The sequence below is a fragment of the Camelina sativa genome, chromosome 18 (assembly GCF_030686135.1).
Source record: "Camelina sativa cultivar CO46 ecotype springtype chromosome 18, ASM3068613v1".
NCBI lineage: Eukaryota > Viridiplantae > Streptophyta > Magnoliopsida > Brassicales > Brassicaceae > Camelina > Camelina sativa.
The window spans coordinates 1,779,738-1,800,564 of record NC_141897.1 but is presented as its reverse complement, the minus strand read 5'-3'; the positions used below and the strand labels follow the sequence as shown (position 1 = coordinate 1,800,564).

General features: G+C 37.8%; 3 protein-coding genes across 5 annotated transcripts; 1 reads left to right on the top strand and 2 right to left on the bottom strand.

Moving 5' to 3' along the window:
- LOC147921361 (uncharacterized) lies at positions 1 to 1,713 on the top strand. 2 transcript variants are annotated; one of them, XM_087498117.1, is made up of 3 exons: positions 1 to 456; positions 543 to 1,253; positions 1,337 to 1,713. In XM_087498117.1, exons 2-3 carry the CDS (start codon positions 1,235 to 1,237, stop codon positions 1,546 to 1,548), a joined length of 231 nt encoding a protein of 76 aa, XP_087354243.1. In that variant the 5' UTR covers positions 1 to 456; positions 543 to 1,234; the 3' UTR covers positions 1,549 to 1,713. The 2 variants fall into 2 exon arrangements, with proteins under 2 accessions (XP_087354243.1, XP_087354242.1); XM_087498116.1 differs by having other exon boundaries at positions 1 to 1,253.
- An 8,141-nt stretch (positions 1,714 to 9,854) lies between these two features.
- On the bottom strand, positions 9,855 to 16,030 carry LOC104760273 (protein VARIATION IN COMPOUND TRIGGERED ROOT growth response). 2 transcript variants are annotated; one of them, XM_010483171.3, is made up of 6 exons: positions 15,453 to 16,030; positions 14,251 to 15,358; positions 13,870 to 14,169; positions 13,313 to 13,726; positions 10,206 to 11,372; positions 9,855 to 10,121 (listed from the first exon to the last, which is right to left on the bottom strand). In XM_010483171.3, exons 1-6 carry the CDS (start codon positions 15,914 to 15,916, stop codon positions 10,113 to 10,115), a joined length of 3,462 nt encoding a protein of 1,153 aa, XP_010481473.2. In that variant the 5' UTR covers positions 15,917 to 16,030; the 3' UTR covers positions 9,855 to 10,112. The 2 variants fall into 2 exon arrangements, with proteins under 2 accessions (XP_010481473.2, XP_087355934.1); XM_087499808.1 differs by lacking the exon at positions 9,855 to 10,121 and having other exon boundaries at positions 10,188 to 11,372.
- Positions 16,031 to 16,539: 509 nt separating this feature from the next.
- LOC104760270 (DNA replication licensing factor MCM3) lies at positions 16,540 to 20,570 on the bottom strand. Its single transcript, XM_087499807.1, has 15 exons — positions 20,375 to 20,570; positions 20,163 to 20,263; positions 19,761 to 19,969; positions 19,529 to 19,659; positions 19,206 to 19,444; positions 18,887 to 19,123; positions 18,630 to 18,784; positions 18,306 to 18,514; positions 18,061 to 18,220; positions 17,779 to 17,975; positions 17,633 to 17,692; positions 17,454 to 17,543; positions 17,166 to 17,368; positions 16,854 to 17,073; positions 16,540 to 16,763 (listed from the first exon to the last, which is right to left on the bottom strand). Exons 1-15 carry the CDS (start codon positions 20,435 to 20,437, stop codon positions 16,707 to 16,709), a joined length of 2,331 nt encoding a protein of 776 aa, XP_087355933.1. The 5' UTR covers positions 20,438 to 20,570; the 3' UTR covers positions 16,540 to 16,706.
- Between the last annotated feature and the right edge of the window lie 257 nt (positions 20,571 to 20,827).

The following is a 20,827-nucleotide window of genomic DNA, read 5'->3' as shown; positions in this document are numbered from 1 at the left end:
GGGGTCTTAGTCAAAATTCCCCTCAACCCTAACAATACCGCGAACCTATGCATCTCTGAAACGCTTGATTGCGAATCGAATGACGCTGCGAGATTCGGATAGTTCAATTGAGGAGGTGCCGCCAAAGATTCCTTGGCGTTCTCCTTCACCGACGACATTTGTTTCCTCTCCGTCACCGGTCAATTCTCCGTCGCCACCTGCTGCTCCCCAGTCCTCCCAACCCCCAATCAATGATCCTTACCCTGATTTGCTGCGAAATTACTTGAATTCAAGAGGTAAACCTCCGTATGATGCATCGGATCGGAGCAGTATTCATCAGTATCATCAATCAAAGAAGGATGCAGTGGATCCGTCACTTTAGCAGCCGCCATATCAGCCGATGAACCTTCGTTTCCTCACCTCTCAAGGTATTGCTCGATACAATGATTTCCAGCGCAGAGAGGTCCATGATCAAAGGTATGTTCCTCGTGGTCCTCGTGAAACTGCTGATGTTATGCGTGTAATAGAGGAGAATCACCTAATGGACACTGTTGTTGATATAGAGCCGTATGTCAAAGAGGTGGTTTCGGAATTCTATTCCAATTTACACATCTTCGACAATGTGACGCCAGCCCCTTAGTCGATATAGTTACCAAGCTTACCAGCTCTTACGAAAAAGACTCATGTTTATGTGCGGCGGAAGATGTATGAGTTTTTCTCTTCAGATGATCAACAAAGTTTTTCGGACTGGCACTCCAAGTCTGAAACTGACTGAGTCACTCTCATCAAACATGCTCTGGCAAAGTATCTTTCTGGAGAGAAAGTTGTGACTTGGAAGGATCTGTGGACGTCCATGATGTCTAAGACACTGGCTGGGTTGTATCTGATGTGTTGTCTAAATTGGATTCCCTCGACTAACAACTCCAATGTCACCATTGATCGTGCCAAGCTTCTGTATCTGCTTGACAATAAGATTCCTTTCAACTATGGCAAGTTAGTATACGACCAAGTGGAACGAGCAGCTCGGTTTCCTAATCAAATCTAGAATGTCCTACCTTTTCCAAACTTGATCTATAGGGTCCTTCGGTTTCAAAGGGAGATTGACCTTGAGCGATATGAAAAACCATCACCTCGTCCAAAAAAAAATCAATCCTGAAGTTCGTGGGGGTCTAGGTGGTGATGCCAAACTGGTTTCTTTGTCTTTGGACGCTCTTTGGTTGCGGACGTGAGGCACACATCCTCTCTGCTTTTGGATATGGCAACACGCTTTTCAGGTTAGTTCTATTTCCTTATGGTATTTGTTATTAGTATATGTGGTGTTGTTGTGGTTTTTTACTCAATTGTGTCAATCAAGCAGGGGGAGATTATGGTTTTTTCCCTCACTCTTCAAATGATCAGACTCATAGAGTGAATGCTGATAGTGAGGCTCAAGGTTATGAACCGGAAGCTGATGACACTGATGCTGAAGCTGAGCCTATTGATGAAAATGGGTCTGACACCTCCTCTGCTCGTAGGAACTTTGAGGCTGAGTATGATGAAGAGGGTTTTGAAGATGATGTGTCTGAATGATAGAAAACTAGTTCTTGTGGGGGAGTCTAGAACTTAGGGGGAATGATCAGTTGTTTTCTGTTTTGTGCTTTTTGTTCTGTCCCATTTTTATTTTGAGATCTTTCGTGTGTAATGATTAATTTTGAACCATTTTATTTTCGCAATGAAGCTAGTGTTAACATCTTACATACTTTGGATCTTGTTATTGTTGGCATGGTATGATGTGTGCTTGTGAGTGTCCAAGAATTTTTGCCTGCAGGTATGCTTGAAATGACAAATTGAATAAAAAAGGGGGAGATTATGAGTGCAACCTTTATGGGCATCATAATTGTACGAGTTTGCTGGAACAAGGCGCATGCTGTTCCAAGTCAAAGGAGTATTCAACAAGGATTAAATGATGACGTGGATTTGGCGCCAACTGAAGTGATGACGAGGAGGAGATCATGGAGCACATTCTGGTTGAGAGGAAGATATTCTCTTGAAGATTTGGAGGCATCCAAGATCGTGATATCTAACCTAGAAGATTCATGAAGACCCATGACTATAAAATGGAGTTGAGTGGAATCAGCTAGGGTTAGCTGTTTTGAAGTGAAAAAGATTGTGAGAAGCTTTTTCTTGAGAGAGATTAGGTTTACTCTGTATACAGTGAACTAGAAAGATAAGAGAGAGTGTGTTCTTTAGATTTATTCTAGTAAGTGGTAGAAATCTCAGGTGGCAAGCTAAAAGTAATTTAGTTGTTGTGTAAACCCAACTAAGTGAGTTGTAATCTATTTAATCAGATTTCTAATAAAGTGAAAAGCCCAGAGGTTCTGAGTATTTGGTTATAGATCTCGAGTTCATCCCCTTTTCATGTACGAGTCATGACTTGTCGACTAAGACACAATCATTGGTAACGGTCCGTTCGTGTACGACCATAAGACTTGTATATAACTATATAAGGGGGTGTATTGAACTTGCTATATTTGAAGATTTGATGGAATATTAATATTTTAGAATTTTGGGAGATTGAAATATAGTTTTAAGAGATTTTAGTTATTTGGTAGAGATTTTAAATGATTTAGTTAGAAAATGATTTGGGATTACTGAGATTTGGTTATTGAATTTTAGGTGAATTTAGGATCTTTAACATCTTCACTTGTTCTAGTGTTATGTATTAGTGAGATTTCTACTTCTTATGCATGTACACACAGTTCACACTGTAGTTTCAAAACATCTACTTAAAAAGATATAAGAGTACTACTTAATAAAGACACACAATTTAACACAGACTGACACTATATATCAATTTAAGCTCTTCGAGTCATTCAAAATGGAGGAGACATAGATCCGGTTTCCCTTCTACAACCACCTTCTCCGAGAGTGAATAAAACAACCATTTCTCCATTTAAACTCTTTAACAGCAGTTGGCCTCTTATGAAACCCACTCTGCTCGCTATTGGAGTTGATGGCGGACTTGATAACAATGAGCGTATGAGGAGTCTTATAGCATAGTCATACTTCCCAATTTTGTTTCACTTCCATTTCCTTCTGTTGAACTACCAAAGAAGGTGAGGATTTCAGTTGATACTGTAGTGAATGCCGTAGGTGCTGAGCGGAAAGAGCTGTTGGATGTTGGATAATTCCAACTTGAGGAAGAAGCTATCTCCTAGGAAATTGACAAAAGAGATAGAATAGGAAAAAGGAAAAGTTCCTAAAATTAATAAGTTGTATAATGTTAATTCTAATATGTTTAGAAAAAGCTTAAGCCTATAAATAGAAGAGTCTATGGAGAGGTGTTCCGTAAGACTTGAGAGAGATTTAGTTTTGAGAAGTTTCTAAATCAATAAGAGAGGTGTTCTTAATATTTCAAGTTCTTTAAAACTAGATTTGGTATTAGAGTTAAGGTTGTAGTTCCGATCAAAGGCCGTGGAGAAGAAGTTTTTCATAACCAAGTATGGGGGACGAACAGAATCCACCGCCGCAAACCAAGGACCTTGGATCACCATCCATCCAATGTCCGATGTTAACATCGACAAACTATACAGTTTGGTCGATGCATATGAAGATTACACTTCGAGTCAGCGAGGTGTGGAATACTATAGATCCTAGATCTACCAATCAGAAGAAGAACGACGTGGAGACTCCTCTCTTGTTTCAATCCATCCCCGAGTCACTTATCTTGCAGGCTGGAGACCTAGGATCAGCTAAAACTCTGTGGGAAGCCATTTCTGCACGTCACCAAGTTGCAGAACGTGTGAAAGAAGCAAGACTTTAGACTTTGCTTGCTGATCTTGATCACGTGAAGATGAATGATAGCAACACTGTTGATGATTTTGCCGACAGGATCTCAGGCTTGGCATCTCAATCAACTTATTTGGAAGAGAACATTTAAGAACCAAAGTTGGTGAAGAAATTTCCAACAGGACTACCAAGAAGCAAGTATATACATATCGTAGCATCTCTGGAACAGGTTCTAGACCTAAAGAAGACCGGATTTGAAGACATAGTCGGGAGAATAAAAGCTTATGAAGAGCGTGTAGGGGAGGAGACCCGTAATGAAGATCAAAGAAAGCTTATGATATGTTCAAATTAACCCTAGAGCTACTCTCTCAAATTAAGAGATCACTGTAGTACATAGGGATCGAATCCACAAGGACTCTAGACTCACAAAATAGATTTAATAATATTTTAATTAAGCTAAACATAAATATTATAAATAAATTACAAGATAAAACAGAAAATAAAAGAGTTTTAAATTCAGATGGATGAAACGTTAGGCCTAGGAAAATTCTCAAGAAATCATGGAAAATCATATCAAGAAATTAAGCAAGCAAGATTCAAGAATTAAGCACCGTTCTTGAACTCTAAACACAATTGTAAAATAAATCAGTTCTCACTGCAAATATTATCTAAGTTTAAAACCCGAAAATCTAAATCTCTTTGTAAAATCCAAGTTAAAACCAGCAATAAAATCAAGTTTAGATTTGTTCACAAAATCACTAATTCAAATCTCTTTGCAAAAAGTAATTTTGCTCACCAAAAGTTTTTGTCAAGAAAATCAATTATATTAAAAAATTAAAAGAAGAAGCAAAGAAGTTCTGAATCATCTCTGAAGGAGTCTTGATACTTCTCTCCAAAAGTTCTCTAAAAATCTCTCAGGGTTTCGCAAAAATAAAGCTTAGGTCTAATCAATGACCTAAAAATCCTATATATATTGTAAAACACGAATTGAAGCTTAATTGCGAACAAGGGGAATTTCTTGGCCGAATTTAGAAATCTTCTAAACTTCAAAAAGATGAGATTTTCAATTGTCGTCAGAATGACGTGTTGCTCGACACAGGGTCTGCATCGACCAATGAACTACACCAATTCAATACCCCAGTTTGTTTCCTCGACATTGTTCCTCCCGATGCACCAAAATGCTCCAAAATCTACAAATAAGTCGAAGACGTACCTAAACCTGCAAAGACACAAAAAGACTCTAAAATTACCAAAAAGACTATAAATAAGATTTATATAATGGCTAAAAACACCTAAAAATCATGATATATCAATTCCCCCAAACTTAGCTTTTGCTTGCCTGAAGCAAATGAAGAACTTAATATGTGGAAAAGGTTTGAGAATGTGTGTAACACCCCCGAACCGTTCTAGGACTAAGAACGAATCGGAGGCGTCACGTGTGATGCCCATAGACAATCCAACCGAGGTTATTAGAACAAATCTAATACCTTAGTCAGTCCATCCGTGGGTATCGTTCCTCTCGTACACGGCCTAAGGCTTTTAACCCGTACCATGTCTGCGAGTTATGTTAGTCCGGACAAGACTAATATCGAGTGGAACACAAAGCTTTAAAAAAATCTCAGTTCATTTATTAAATAGTTGAAAACACTTACAAAGGATTGGGATCCCAGAGCCTAAGGCCTAAATCGAGCCAATAACAATAAATCTAGTTTTACAAAGGCAACAAACTCTACACCGGTGTCTAGCGTCCGTGCTTTCCCAAAAGGTCTCCCAACTACGGTTACCTGAAAAACAAAAGTAGAATCTTGAGTAATCTAAGATTACTCAGTGAGTCCGAGATCTAACAATCAACAACCCCAAACCCAATCCCCCAAACAACAATCAAGCACACAACAGACAATCAAGCTTAAACAAGCAATCATACTCCATACAGAGTATTCACAACGGAAGCTAACTAACACTACAAACAACATGGCACAGCGGCCATTACCTACTCACTACTAAACCTAAAGGCCTTTACTATTAATTCGACTCTGATTTCCCACAAGGCAATGTCTTCCGACCCTTAGCCACAAAGGCTAGAAGGATCATATGCCTTCCCCAAAACCGTGTACAAGGGACCTATTCTCTTACGGCAAAATTTACTACTTCGTCAAGTAGTGCCCGGTGGTAGCGAACCGCTCCGAGCCGCTGGGACAATCATGACCTCGCAACGCATTAGCCATATAAATGACTAACACCACACTACTTAATCAAGCCTAACATAATGTTAGTACTACTCGCAACAAGATCTACTAACATAAACACGCAATAACAAGATTAACTAACAACAATCAATCAATCAATCAATCAATCAATCAATCAAACAAACAAACAACAAACAAACAATCAACCAAACAAAGTAACAATCAACCAAACAAATAATTAACCAACAACACACACAACGCCCGGTTATCATGCCAATAAATACCGATTATTGACCATGAACAACCAAGCAGCATAACGGCTATACCAACGCTAGCCTAACCTCATAAAATTGCATAAGCAATTTCAAAACATCAAATATATCTCGAACCTATACCAAGTATAGTTCCTAAACCTCACACAAACTTCACAAAATGAAAATAAATCAAGCAAGAATGCTAGATCTAAACCAACCAAACAAATCGATCTAACGTCAAAACGTAGATCTAACTATCATACACAAGTATAAACATGCAACCTCAATCCTAAACTCATACAAAAAATAAAATCCTAGTCATGTGCTACTACACATGCTTCAGTATTCACCTTGGCCTTAACGTCGAGAAAACGACATTCTACCCTTGCTCGCCTATTGATCTCGATCCGACTAGCTTTCTCTAAGGATGGATCTAAGCTTCGGACCGAACCAAAAACTTAGAAAAATATTCTAAAAAGAATAGAAGACTAAGGGTAGAACTTACTTACCGGAAACCCGACCACGACTCTCGACTCGACCAACTTCTACCTGAATCGCCTTCAAAAGCTTAACGATCTAACTAACTATCTAAGAGTGGGATTTTGGTGGAAAGCTAATGAACTAAAGCTAGGATTTTGTGGCTTTATATAGGGAGAGGAGACTTAGCACCCAAGCAAAGGCAAGCACGAGGTGGTGGATAAGCATTATCCAAAGCTTATCCTTATCCACTTTCATCCTTATCCAAACTCAAGCTTGTGCTTATCCTTGGACATCCTTATCCAATTGTGTGGCATCTTGTGGTCAACACACTCCAAGCTGGTGACACAGCTACTTGCACCACAAGCACCTCCACGACAAAGCAGCTTCGCGGCCAAAACTGAATTGAGATTTCTTCGACCGATTTTTACAGTTAAACTCACGTAATGTGGCTTGTCCTTAACCACTTACTAACCTTGTTGTCTCCGTATCCAAACCCGTTCGATCATCGCTCGCTTTTCTCGGCCATAACAGCTCATTCTCGATAAAACTAGTTTTCTCGGTTCAATTGATCTCTCCATCGACCAAATTGTTGATTAACCCTTGATAGCCAACTCCATAACCTTTAGTAAACACTTGATCATGTCCTTTGATCGAGTACGTATCATCTTTTCGTAGCCTTACTGCCCATTGCTACTGATAGTCGGTCCTTCTCTTCTTGATATTTGTCGGTAGCCGATAGAAATCTTTAACTCGCTCATGGCTTGATCTACTAACAACTCCATCAAATTTTTCTTTTCGAAAAGTTTTCCAAGTCTCGGCCGCACATCTATGTTCGCGACCTTCCGTCCGCATACTAGATCAAAATCTGGGGTATTACAACGTGGAAACTCTTTTTTTTTTTATAATAATGTCATGATCATTCAAACCATAATCCATATGTTTAGCAGACAAATCCAAATCAAACCACCATGTACTTCTCTGTAGACATTCGTATCATCCCAAATTCAAACAAGTATTCGAGCAGGTACTCGATGATTAACACGATCCAGGTGATCGAGTGACTGATCGGGTTGATGCTCGGGTTGTACCTGAAACGCAAAACAAACAAGCAGAAGAAGCAAACAAGTCAGTAACGGATTAAAAAACAAAATAAAAAAACTTGATCTAGCAAGTTTTGAAATTCTAAGCGTAACAAAGAATTTAACCGAATGGTAACGACGCCAAATTGATAATAGGATTTTCACTCAGGGTATCAATTCCCTATGCAGTTGTAGTACAAAGGGTTATCAATCTAAATGGTTGTTGTTAGCAGATAGAATGCAATCAAAACTATGCAAGTCTAGCCTAGAGGTGTCAAGCGAGCATGATGCCCGCGGGCTTAGCCCAAACAGTACCTCAGCGGGGCGGGCATGGACACTAAATATTAGGTCCGTTAAAAAGCGGGCCTTGCTGGCTTAACCCAAACGGTTGCGGATTTTAGCGGGTTAAGCCCGCGGGTTGGCGGGTTGGCCCGCGGTCTTCAAATATTTAATAAAAATAAATATTTCATATAGACACATAATTATTTTATATAATTTTAAATATATATCTTTTAAAAGTATGTGGTAACACAAATAAATTTAATGTAAAAAATTAAAACATCTATAAAAATCAATATAAACATTAATTTTATTGAAAATTATTTTTAAAATTATTATTTATTAATTTTTTAAAATATATATTATTTAGGCCTCGCGGGCCAGCCCACTATCTCGCTGGACTTAGCGGGATGGGCTTGGACATAACTTTTATGATTTAGTGTAAAAATGATTTAGAAAAGCTGCTCTACACTACTACCAAGTGGTGAGTGATCCAGGATCCAAAAGATTCAGCCATCTCAAAGTCGTATCTTTTAAAGAGAATTGGAACAAGGTCAGCATGAGGTAGTCATATGGAACTCCATTAGACCTTGTCGTACTGGTCAACCTCTCAAAGGCTTCAATGTGGTCCAACGGGCTCTCTGATGCTAGTCCATTAAACACTCGGTTCTGAACCAGACTGATGAAACTATGCTTTATCTCGTAGTCTTGTCTTGCAGGAGAAGGGGGTTGAATCACATATCGATTCGCAAAAAGCCTATTGCTAGCTTCTTCATCTCTCAAACTGGCACGCCTTGCTTGCTTGTGTAATAATGACTCATTGGGGGTTAGGCTGATGACCATCTGCATTTTGTCCATCATCCATCTTATCAGCTTTGGCTTTCGCTTTTCTCTTTTCTCGTTCAAGTAGGGCTAGTAGCTCTTCGTTACGTAGGTTGCGCAAACCAATAGACTTTTGGTTTCTTGTTTGCAGAAACCTGAAACACAAAGAGAAAGAGCACAAGATCTAATTAGTAAATAAAACATATCTTAGACTAAACTTAAATCTAGAATCTCAAAGGCAATTGTTTTGTTCCCCGGCAACGGCCCCAAATTGAATTGCAAAAGAATAACATGGAGATGAAAGAATAACAAATCAATGATGAAGAAGACATAATTGAATTGCAAAAGAAAAGATTAGAAGGGTTCATAATTCTTCTCTAAAGTGTTAAAAAGGATTAGAGATCTTCTCCCAAAGCTTATAAGTACTCAAAGGCTGCATAGAATAAAAGTTATGTCTCTGGAGGCCGAGCCTCTAGCTTAAATATTAAAATAAAACCCTAAAAGTAGGTTTAAAAAAAAAAGTAAAAGTTGCTTCGGGTACGGTATCAGTCAGTCCTAAGTGAAGATTGGTCGATCCTAGGTGCTTCTTATGCGTCTGCTCAATATGCTTGTTAGAATGATCAGTTTTCACCAAATTAGCTCCAAATTTTCATTCCAAAACATTCAATTTCCTTCCAAAATAACTTAGAACTTGTACAGACTCACAAAGGACTAAAAAGACTATAAAAGAATTCAATAAAATACTCAAAACAAATGTAAAAGTTATGGTTAAAATCCTATAAAATACGGACACATCAAAATATGTCTATCAAAACACAATCCACTCAGTGTGGCAAGAAAGAAATACTAGGAGACACGGTGAACAACCAACGCCTACGGAGAAGCTAGTCAAACTCATAGACAAGAAAATCTGGAACCGGTTAAGCACTATCTCGGAGGATGGAGGCTCGAAGTATGAATGTGGAATCCAAACTTGGTTTGCATTAAAACTGAGTAGCAATTAGAATGTTAGGGGAACTTTTTTTTTTTTAAACGTTATTTTTTGTTTGAATATAATTTAACATTAATTCAAAAATATATATATATATATACTCTAACAATACTGATGAGTGTCTCGCTGCATGTCCTCTTTTGATCTTGTTGTTCCATAATATCCGGCAAAACAACTCATTGCAACATTAACGCATTGTGGTCAGTTCATTCTAAATGCTTACACGCATTGACTTCCTGCTTCTTCTTCAAAAAGCGTATACCCCATATTGTCTTCAATTCGGCTACACCGACATGTAGAAAACGGTAATCCAGTTGTCAGTTATACAAAAAACATTGAGAGATGAATATTAAATTAATATTGTTACCCGCATTCGCTTCGTGCTTCTCTCTGTCTCTACATTAATGTTATCTCCAGCCTCTTCACTGTGTTCAATCTCATTAACAAGTTCTTGAAGAGGTGTATTGGCTTCTTCGGCTTCAGAAACATGTGGATTACCAAGACGGTTCTCCGCTGATGAACAGTCCTCTAAGAGTCGTATACCCCATTCTTTTAATTCCAACGTAGATGTCAAATGTCCACTTATATGAATCTTCATATCCACGTGATGGTAGTTCTCTCGAGCGAGATGAGCACTGTATTTGTGTAGAGGGATACGATAGTCAAATATCAAGAGATCAATACCCTTCCGTGCTTCCATCATTCGATGTCGGTGAGCAGATGAATTAAATCTGTTGCCAGATATGCATTTGAAGCAACTATCTACCCGGATGGATACTCCATATAAACCAGTTACCACCAGACAAACCCAAAATCTGAAGAACGGTTGAGAGAGTTGTGTGGGAGGTAGAGGGATATTGCGGAGAATAGTGGAGGTTCCAGTATTACGGTAAGTGAAATATGATGGCACTTCTTCCCCTGAAAATTTGATGGAGTTGAAAATAACCGATTGTTGGTGGTGAAGGACAGTTTCTGGATCCAAGTTGAAGCAGCCCAAGAAATTTAGATCGAGTTTAGGAAGAGAAGAAGAGGCCTCCTGGGAGACTGTGTCAATATTGTCTGCTTCCATCTCCACCCTATACCCACTTGGACAGCCACTCAAATGAACTCTAGTCAATGCCCCACAATCTTTAAAGTCAGCTACCGTAAGATGTTTCAGTTTAGAAATGTGTAGGGATACACATTTTAGCCTGCTGCAACCTCGCATATACAGCTTAGCCAGGTTAAAGAAGTTCTCGATCTGCCAAGGAACCTCTTCAATCCCTGTTTCGTCTAGATTGAGAAATTTGATGTTGGTTGAGATTTCAGGAAAGCTCGTCAACCGTGGGCATCGTTTGATTTCAAGGAAACTGAGAGATTCAAGGTTGATTCCAACTCCGGGAAAAGTCTCCAGATTTCTGCAGTTTATGATAGTCAACTTCGTGAGTTGATTGAGTTTCTGAAATGAGGAAGGAAGCTCCACTAAACATGGCATATTATCGAACTCCAAGGTCGTCAAAGTGGGAGATAACATCCTCAGGAAGGGTGTAAACGGCTGAACCAAATAAACAATTTAGAGATGTTAAACAAACAACTTATATTAATTATGCCAGTTCTTGGCTAAAACTCATACATCTCCTAGAGACTTTTTAATATCTCTCCCAGTTGGAATCAAATTCGTGTCTTCCTAGCTAGTTGCCAAACTCCACTTTAGTTTTAAAATAAATTCAACAATAACATAATATGTAAAATGTAAATAACATATATAATATATGTTATTCAGAATTTTTAAATCTATATTATTATTTTCACAGCAACTTTAGCAAAAAAGGCTTGAAGTTGAAAATTATTTACATTTCATGCCATTGTAATTTAATGTTTTTTTAAAAAAAATTATAAAACAAAAAAAATCAATTCAACTCTTTTCCATTAACAAAAACAAAGATTTTCTAATTTGTCTCCCTATTAAATCTGAAATAAAATTTCCAAATTTCATTCTCCTAAAATCTCTCTACAAATTCTTTACAATAATCGATTTTAAAATATAAATTTATGAGGAGCCTATAAATCAGCTACATTTGATTTTCTATCTTCCTAATTAATCACCACATTCGATTCTAAAATACAATAATTTTTTCCCGAATTTCTATATATAAAATCTTATAAAAAAATTAATGACTTAAAATCAATCAAAATTAATCTAATAATATAAACTTGGCATATTCCCGTATATATATTATGCGATTTTATAGTTATTAATTTGTTTTTTATACGATTTTTATATATAGAAATTTGGGACAAAATTATAGTATTTTAGAATTGAATGTGGTGATTAATGAGATTAAGTTGAATATGTCCACCTATAAGTTGAATATATCCACCTATAAATAATGTTGACCCCTATTCTCAAGTTAGCATCACCAACAACATAAAAAGATGCACCTATTTGCTATGCTCATTTGGCAGCTGCACATATACAACTGTGATGAAATATGTCGAGATGTCATGGAGGGATCACCAAATCTGGAGCAGTCCCTATGCCTGCCATCATCCCATGCCACAGCTGAATGATAAGGTTGTGACCTCTATGTTCTTTTGCTGATGGAAAATAGTCTAAAGTAGCTGACTTTTAAAAGTTTTTATGCTTTATAAATGTATCTCCCCCTCTTTTTGTTTACTCTTCTCTGGATTCAATACCTCTTATTTTATTTTTGGTCTATCCTTCAAATTCATGGGGCTATATAGCTTCACGGGTTTGGATTAGTATTAATGTAAATTTGAAATATCATTATGTTGGTACTACAAAATTATTCATTAAAGTATTTATCAATATTAAAATATTAGACATATTTAATTAACTTGATTAAATTATTATTATGTAAAAATAAATTATTTCTCTGTATACTACGGGTTAAATCCTAATATTAACTATCAAAATACACTTATACAATTTTAAACACTAAATAAAACAAACAAATGCAGCTTATAATTTTCATATTTTAGTTTAAATGTATCTTCTCGCGGTGTACCGCGGGTTAAAATCTAGTATATCTATATAATACTAAAGAAATAAAACAATCATATTTAATATACTTATGTTATAAATTTGAGTTGTGTTATAACTTATAACTATAACTATTTTCAAATTATACTTTGAATGTTATCATGTCCTCCTTCGTTCTGGGAATACGACAACTACTACTTTGATTGAAAAATTAGAACGACTGCTGAAAGGCCTTATACAATTCAAGAGAAGGAAATGATGGTTGATGTCCATTGCCTACAAGTTTGGTGGCATTATCTCTTGGGATCCCATTTCTCAATCCGGATGGAAAATTTGGCAACGAGCTATTCTCAATCCTAGAAGAAACTATCATTTGTGCTATTGAAACTTGGTCAAGTGTATAAAATTAGAGTCAACGACAATGAATTTTTCATAATTAAAAGTGTACGTTCAAAGAGGTTTAAGAAAACGTTAAGTTCAGAACTACATACCTTTACTCCTTCCCATTGTTTCCCATCACTCACATGTTTTGAAATGTGAAACTTAACAAGATTCTTGAGATCTAAACTAGGAGGGAATTCCTCAATGTTGGTTGTTCCGTACAGATTGAGATATGAGACATTGGTTGAAAATTTCGGAAATTTCTTCAACTTCGGGCATTCATTGAAATAGACGTGGTCCAAAGCTTTTAGGTTGAAGCCGGTCGGAAGAATTTCCAGACTTTCGCAGTCTCCCATGTCCAATTTCAACAGTTTATTGAGATTTCGTATAGAGGAAGGAAGCTCCTTCAAACTCCAGCAACCCTCAAGATAAAGTTTCTCGAGATTAGTAGCCATCGAAAGATCTGGAATTTCTTTCAGGTTTGAAGATCCCGACAGATCCATTTTCTTTAGACATGTTATTGACTGTAGTCAACAAAAATTTAACACAAAGCTTAGTAGAAATTACACATAACCTGACATGATTTTGTCATCCAAAAACTAAAATAAGCATTCTGACCTCCCTCATTAATAATAACTTGAGAAATTATCCTAATTATAAAACTTACCACATCTCCTTTCCATAACTGATGTAACTTGCTATCCCGCATTTTGATCTTGACAAGGTGTTCAGGACGGAAATTAGAAGGCATACATCTCATTGGAAATTTCTGCCAACGCAATAGCTTGAGTCTATGGGGCAAATAGTCAAAATTTTCAGGCAAGTGCAATCTGCCTTCTTTTTGAAAGTTCTTCTGTTCAATTTTTAAGAAACTAAGATTACGCATCCCTTCGAAGGCGCTCTCATGTACATGCAACTCATCAATCTCACTTGTATCCAGTGATAGACCTAAAACCTTTTGAGTACCCTGAAAAATATAATATTAATGAATAAGAAAGAGACATACACTATAAAATTCATCGTTTATGAGATGATAAAAAAAACTTACAGTGCCTTCACTAAGTACATCATATATATCTTTCGAATCCACCAGAAACTCTCGTCTTCCAGGCTCGTCAATGGACTGTGTGCGAACAATTTTTCTGCCCATTTCTTGTAGCAAACGGTGCATCTCCACATGACCCCATCTGACATGAATGATGGACTTATCAGACAGGTTTTGCAGTGCAATATTCACACCCAAGTTACTATCTGCGAGCAACGACTTGATGGTTGTGACACTCATATGATTGAAAAGACATGCGATATGTCGAAATACCGCTTGATCTTCTGCGCTACCTAACCCATCATAGCTGATTCTTAGTACTTTCTCAATCTTATCGTCTAGACCATTCTCAAGCCTTGGCAGCATATCCATCCAGTACTCCTGATCCCTCCCCCGTAAATACGAACCCAAAACTTTAAGACCCAAAGGAAGACTGCCTACATGCCTTACAACATCAACTACAAGCTCTCTAAAACCTTCGGGTGGAGACTTTTTCCTGAAAGCAGATTGACATAACATCTGAAAAGCTTGCACTTTGGTTGGGAGACTAACTTCATAAATATGATCAATCCCATGAGCCCTTAAGAAATGCTTATTATTTGTCACCACAATGATTCTACTCCCACTTCCAAACCATTGAGTTTGACCCACCAAAGAATCTAAGATCACTTGGTCATCCAGATCATCAACTTTCTGGTGTTGTAGCCTCTCTCCTAGTACACCTAGATGATCTATCTTTATGTCATGCATCCTAAGAACTTCCGAGAGGAAACTCTCTTGTAAATGTAACTTCATGTTGTGATCGTCCGGATTGGCTCTAGTATATATTTCTCTACTCTTATATACAAAAGATCTGTCTATGAATTTGATAACTTGAAAATTCCGAGAAAGTTGGTTAAACAGAGCTCTTGCGATGGTAGTCTTACCAATCCCCGAGGAACCCCATATACCAACCATCTTCACTTCCTCGGATTCTAAATGCAACAATTCACTCATATTTGCAATATGATCCTCGATGCCGACAAAGTCCTCAAAATCCTTGGATGAAGTTAAAAGCAGTTTACGCAAAACATCTTTGGCTATTTCTTCAATCATTTTTGCTTCGTCATCCCTAATTATAAGGTGAAAAAAGATAATTTAACAAATATGAAACTTGTATACCAATATATTTCAAGATATATCTAATGAATTATAAGAAATCATACCATCTCGCAGAATCAAATCCAAGCATATTAGATACATCAGTCAGTGCTTTCTTCCATTGACTTTTCACTTCCTCTGAATATCTCCTGCAAGTCTTTTCGAAGATCTTTCCAAAGTCACCGATTTGATGCCTCACTTGGGAAGGATCCAAACAGTAGAAAACTGGTATGATTATTTTATCTTTGCAGTTTACAATCTCCAGCAGCTCGTTAAGACACCAGCTTGAAGAAGCGTAGTTTTTCGAGAAAAGAACCACAGCGATCCTCGAATTCTTGATGGCTTGTAAAAGATCAGGCCAGAGAGAGTGACCTCTCTCGATCTCATTGTCTCTGAAAGCAGTGATCAGTTTGCGATCGAGCTCCTTGAGAAAGTGGCTACGGAAAGTAACGCGGACGTCTTCCCCTCTGAAGCTCAAGAAAACATCATATACCCAATTATTACTGCGAGATGAAGATGAAGAATCCATAGATAGAGTGAGAGGAAGAAATAAGAGGAGAAGTAGTGAGGTCGTTTTGGTGACTCATATAAAACAATAATATAGTAGCAATTTCACCATTGTTTCTCGAACACTTTTCTAGCTAATTTGACTTACTCGCCGCCACACAAGTCTTATCTTTTCACTATTCGAAAAACGAAAAGTCTTCAATATCGCTATGGTTTCTTACACATTTCAGACGCAACTTGACGTATGTTTCCAATTCACTCTCAAGACATTTAACATTTCTGAGAAGCTCTAGTCTGAAGCAGAGACATAAAAGACCTAACTACGTAAATTTATTCAGTAATTTAATTGTTTTGACTATCATACTGATTTTATAATCAGTGTTGACAGAGAAACGTGTGCAGTAAGCTACCAAAACAGATTTTGTTGAATCACTTTGTATATCAAAACTGATTTCAACCCATCTTTGTGGAATTTAACCCCGATAATACAAGTTCAGAAATTAGATTTAGAAACGTATGTGTAACATCAACTTATCTGCTGTGTATAGACAAATAACATTAGATGATGGAAGTATTTCATTCTTGGGTTGTGCTTTGCTCAACTGTTCTGCTGTGTATCCTTCCACCATTTTGTAATCAGATGCGTTTCTTAAACATTTATCATCACTTCATAAATGCAGAACTTATAACTTAAAATTGTATGAATACACATTTTGCAAAATGATAGTTTGGTTTCCAAGAGTTTTCTTCTCCTACTACACTATTTTTGAATTCTAATATCATAATGATAAAGATGATGGATTCCTTCATGATCAAATGATGTGAACTTTGCCATCGCTGATCATCACTTTGTTATCATCTTGCAGTTTCTGCACAAATTCCACAATAGAGTAGAGTTATGAAGAAATTGTATAAAAAGCAAAAGAGTGAGAAAGCTTTTTTATTGATTTGTGATTTACCTCTAGGAGAGCCATTATCTCATCTGCAGAGTAACGAGAAGCGCCAACTCCATTGTTGTTGACAACAGTCTCTATATCTGCAATAGAAATGTCATCAAGCCTGTGTGTCCTCATGTGCTGCCCAAACACTCGTTCAAACACTTCAATCCTTGCTGCAGAGACCGTGCCACTGAACTGCTCTACTGGAGGTTCATCCACTTCCATTGGATCTGCAGTTTCACTGAATTGACCAGCAAAAAGAAATAAAACAATGTATATTAGGTTTGAGAAAAATGTGATATGAGTTTCCAGGGAGGAGATCAAATTAGTTACCTGTCGACATTCGCAGCGTCATTCTCTGCTCCATCTTCATTATTACTACGTTGATTGCCTCTACGGCCACTTGGTGTTCTTTCTTGTTCTGTTTGTTCCCTTTGACGTTCCTCTTGCTCGCGTTCATCCATCTCTGTTAATTCTTGATGATATATTGCAAAGTTCATAAGCTTCAAGGCAGCCTCTGCATCGGTTTTAGTAACCTTTCAAAAAAAAAGTTATTACTTTAGAGTGAATCTGAAGAGAACATATTCACGACCAGGTAATAAACAGAAGATTGTTTGTTACCTCTCTGCTCAACTTCATTTTGGCATGTGCTGTGGCAAGACGGATTATTGTCTCCAGAGTTCTGGCTGTTATCGGAAGAGTACCTCCAGTCTGCAGAAATGTAGATGGTTGTGTCAGATACAGGTTCCCAAGACAAAGGCAAAACACTCAATGTAAGGTAATGTTATGAAATGAATTACCTTGGTATCGGAACCTGCATTTCTGAGATCTGCATATGCTTCTGCAATACGTTCTGATGCCTGCAAATTTAATAACAAAAGAGAGATTTTAGTGATAAAGATAATCAGATACGTAAAAATTGATATATTTGAGTTCAGTGTCTCACTTCATCAGTGAGCTTTGGCGTGATACGGTGCTTGGCATAATGAATGTACTTCTTCAAGAACTTAATCGTAAGGGTTTTGTCATATGTTTGGCCTCTTTTCCTCTTCCCATGTAGAGTTTGGTTATACTTAACAAATACTTCACTCTCACCATCGTCCTCTCTCGTGTATGGCAAGCTTCCATCTGGCCCTGCCTCACCTATGATCAATCAAAAGACATATATGTTTCAAACCGTGGGTTGTGAAATGTTTGGTAAACCACAGAAGCATGATTTGTAGGCTACCTCTATCGTTTTTGTAACGATGCATGCGCAAGACATGTTCTGATATCAGGCGGTCGACACCAGCATCCATTTGATCCAACACAATAAACAGTAGATCAAAACGAGAAAGCAGCGAGTCTGGAAGTCCAATGTTCTTTGTTGGAGTCAGTGATCTGTCATACTGCAGGAGCAAGAGTAAGATATTAGAACAAAGGGATACTAGTCAGTAGAGTCAGCAGATTAGGACATGTTATGTGCGGACTTACAGTTCCATATATGGGATTTGCAGCTGCAACCACACTGCATCTAGCGTTCAGTGATGCATGGATACCGGCTTTTGCTATGGTTACAGTCTGTTGTTCCATCACTTCGTGTATAGCAACTCGGTCCTGATCGTTCATCTTATCAAACTCGTCAATGCACACAATACCTTTATCAGCGAGGACCATTGCACCAGCTTCTAGTCTTCGCTCCCCTGATGAAAATGAGAAGTTGATTTTTCTGAGAAATAGCACTATGACCTTTTCCAAATTTTGGTTTTAGTTTTTGAAACAAAAAAAAATGTCGAAACGCATCTGTGTGCGTTTTACCTGTTTCTTGGTCAGAAGTCACAGCAGCAGTTAACCCAACACCAGAAGAACCACGACCTGTGGTTGATATAGCCAATGGTGCAATATTCATTATCGCTCTCAGAAGTTGAGATTTAGCAACAGATGGATCACCAACCATCATCATGTTGATGTCTCTGAAAGCACCAAATTTTTTTTTAAGTGGAGAAAGAAAAAATCACTTAGACAAATAGTATCCAATGAACCGAAGCTGAAATCTGTTTTCAAGAAAGACTTACCCTCTCAAGTGGGTACCATTCTTGAGGTTCTTTTCAACACCGCCAAGCATCAGTAAAACTACTGCTTTCTTTATCCAAGTGTGCCCATAGATAGAAGGTGCTAAGGAACGAGCCAGGAGATCAAATGCATCATCTCTGCCTGCAATCTTTTTAATGTACTGTAGGTCTCGTGGTTGGTATATAGGTGCATTTGCTTCTTTGTTGAGCAGAGCGATATTATTGGCTATGAGGATAGTCCTACACAGCAGAAAGAGCTTGGTCAACGTTATCGAGGTGAAAATAACATTTTGAACTTAGGGATGTGTGAGAGAAAACGCACCTAAAGACTCCATTTACACTACCCTTGCTTTTCCCTGGAAGAGCTTTGTAAATTCCAAAAATAGCGACTCGATCTCCTGGCTTGCATGAGTCAACAAGGTCATCCTCAGCTATGACATCCACGCTTCGTGGGAGCTGACCAGGAGCAGCATTTTCAGGAACTTCTTGAATTGACAAGGTCTGATGATCTTTGTATTTGCACAGCCCATACTCAGTCACCAATAAATTGCCCTTATCATCCTGAAAATACAAACTCTGTATTCAGTAACAGGCAAATCTTCCAGATATAAAGGTAGAAAAACAAGAAAAGAAACATGTAATTACCCTTGTGGGATAGACAGATCCAGTGGGTAAACCCGCATGAGATGTTATGTCTCGATATTCTCGGTTGGTAAATTCACCGGTTGATGGACAAAAGTGTACGCTTTTAACAACCTTTGGCCTCACAAGAGAGCCTGAAGAGAAAGAAACAAAACATGCGTCAGAGATTTTTGAACTTGAAGATAAACAAGAAAACAGCATGAAGAAGGAAGAGGAAAAGAGTGAAAATGCGTACATTTGGTGACAATGCCCTCAACACAGACTAAAGATCCGATAAACTCAGAGAGAAGCTCTCTAGGAGTGACAACACGAGAGACGAAAACACCTTCAAATCCAACAAGGACTTGCTCTCCTTCCTTCAAGTATTTAGGGTCAATACCTCGGGTAGCTTCAGTAGCTGCCTCACAAAATGATTGCATGTACTCATTTGGATTTCTCAGTATCCTATCCCCAAAAAAAAACAAAAACTCCAATTCATAAGACTTATATATATATATATCTAAAAAAAGCACAAACCTTTAAAAATCCCCAAATTCACAAAACCCTAAAATCTCCAATAAATTAACAAACGTAATTGAGAATTCATAACCTTTGTACAAAAGAACCGATTAAAAAATTACGAATATTAAGAACGAACCTAGAGGAGGAATCGCGGAAGTAGTCATGAATGTGAGAGATATCGACAATGAGACGGTGACGCTTCTGCTGTACCAACGCCTTGATTTCTTCAATGTACATCTACACAATTCAATCAATTTTCCCAATTTACATCTAGACAAGAACAGAAGAAAGCTCGAGAAAATGTCTGGTTAAAGACAGGAGGAAGTGATAAGAGTGAAGTCGACTTACGCTATCGAGGAACTGGATAAAATCTCTCTTGTGGCGAAGCCTCGTCTCCTCTGGTACATCCATTTTCTTAACAAAATCTGGGTTCTTCGTTCAGCCCTTCTTCGTCTTCTTCTATGAAAAAAAAAACCTGATTTAGTGAGTTTCGATTTCGAGAAGCATAAAGGGAAGGTCTTGCTATGGCGGGATATTGTGAGATGACCTGTTCCCTTTTTGGCGGGAAGAGTGTTATTTTGGGCCGATATTGATTGGGCTTTTGGTTGGGCCTTCATCGACGCGCTTAGAGATTTTTTGTCGGTGGCGCCAACGCGCTCCTCTTCCGCATTGAACTAAAGGCGATAACACCAAACCGGTACGGTATATCTGGTTTACCCTGCACGTACCAAATCAATTCAACTAGATTCGGTTTATTTTTGCTACTGTGTTCCTTATTTTCAAACCAGTGAACCGGTATAT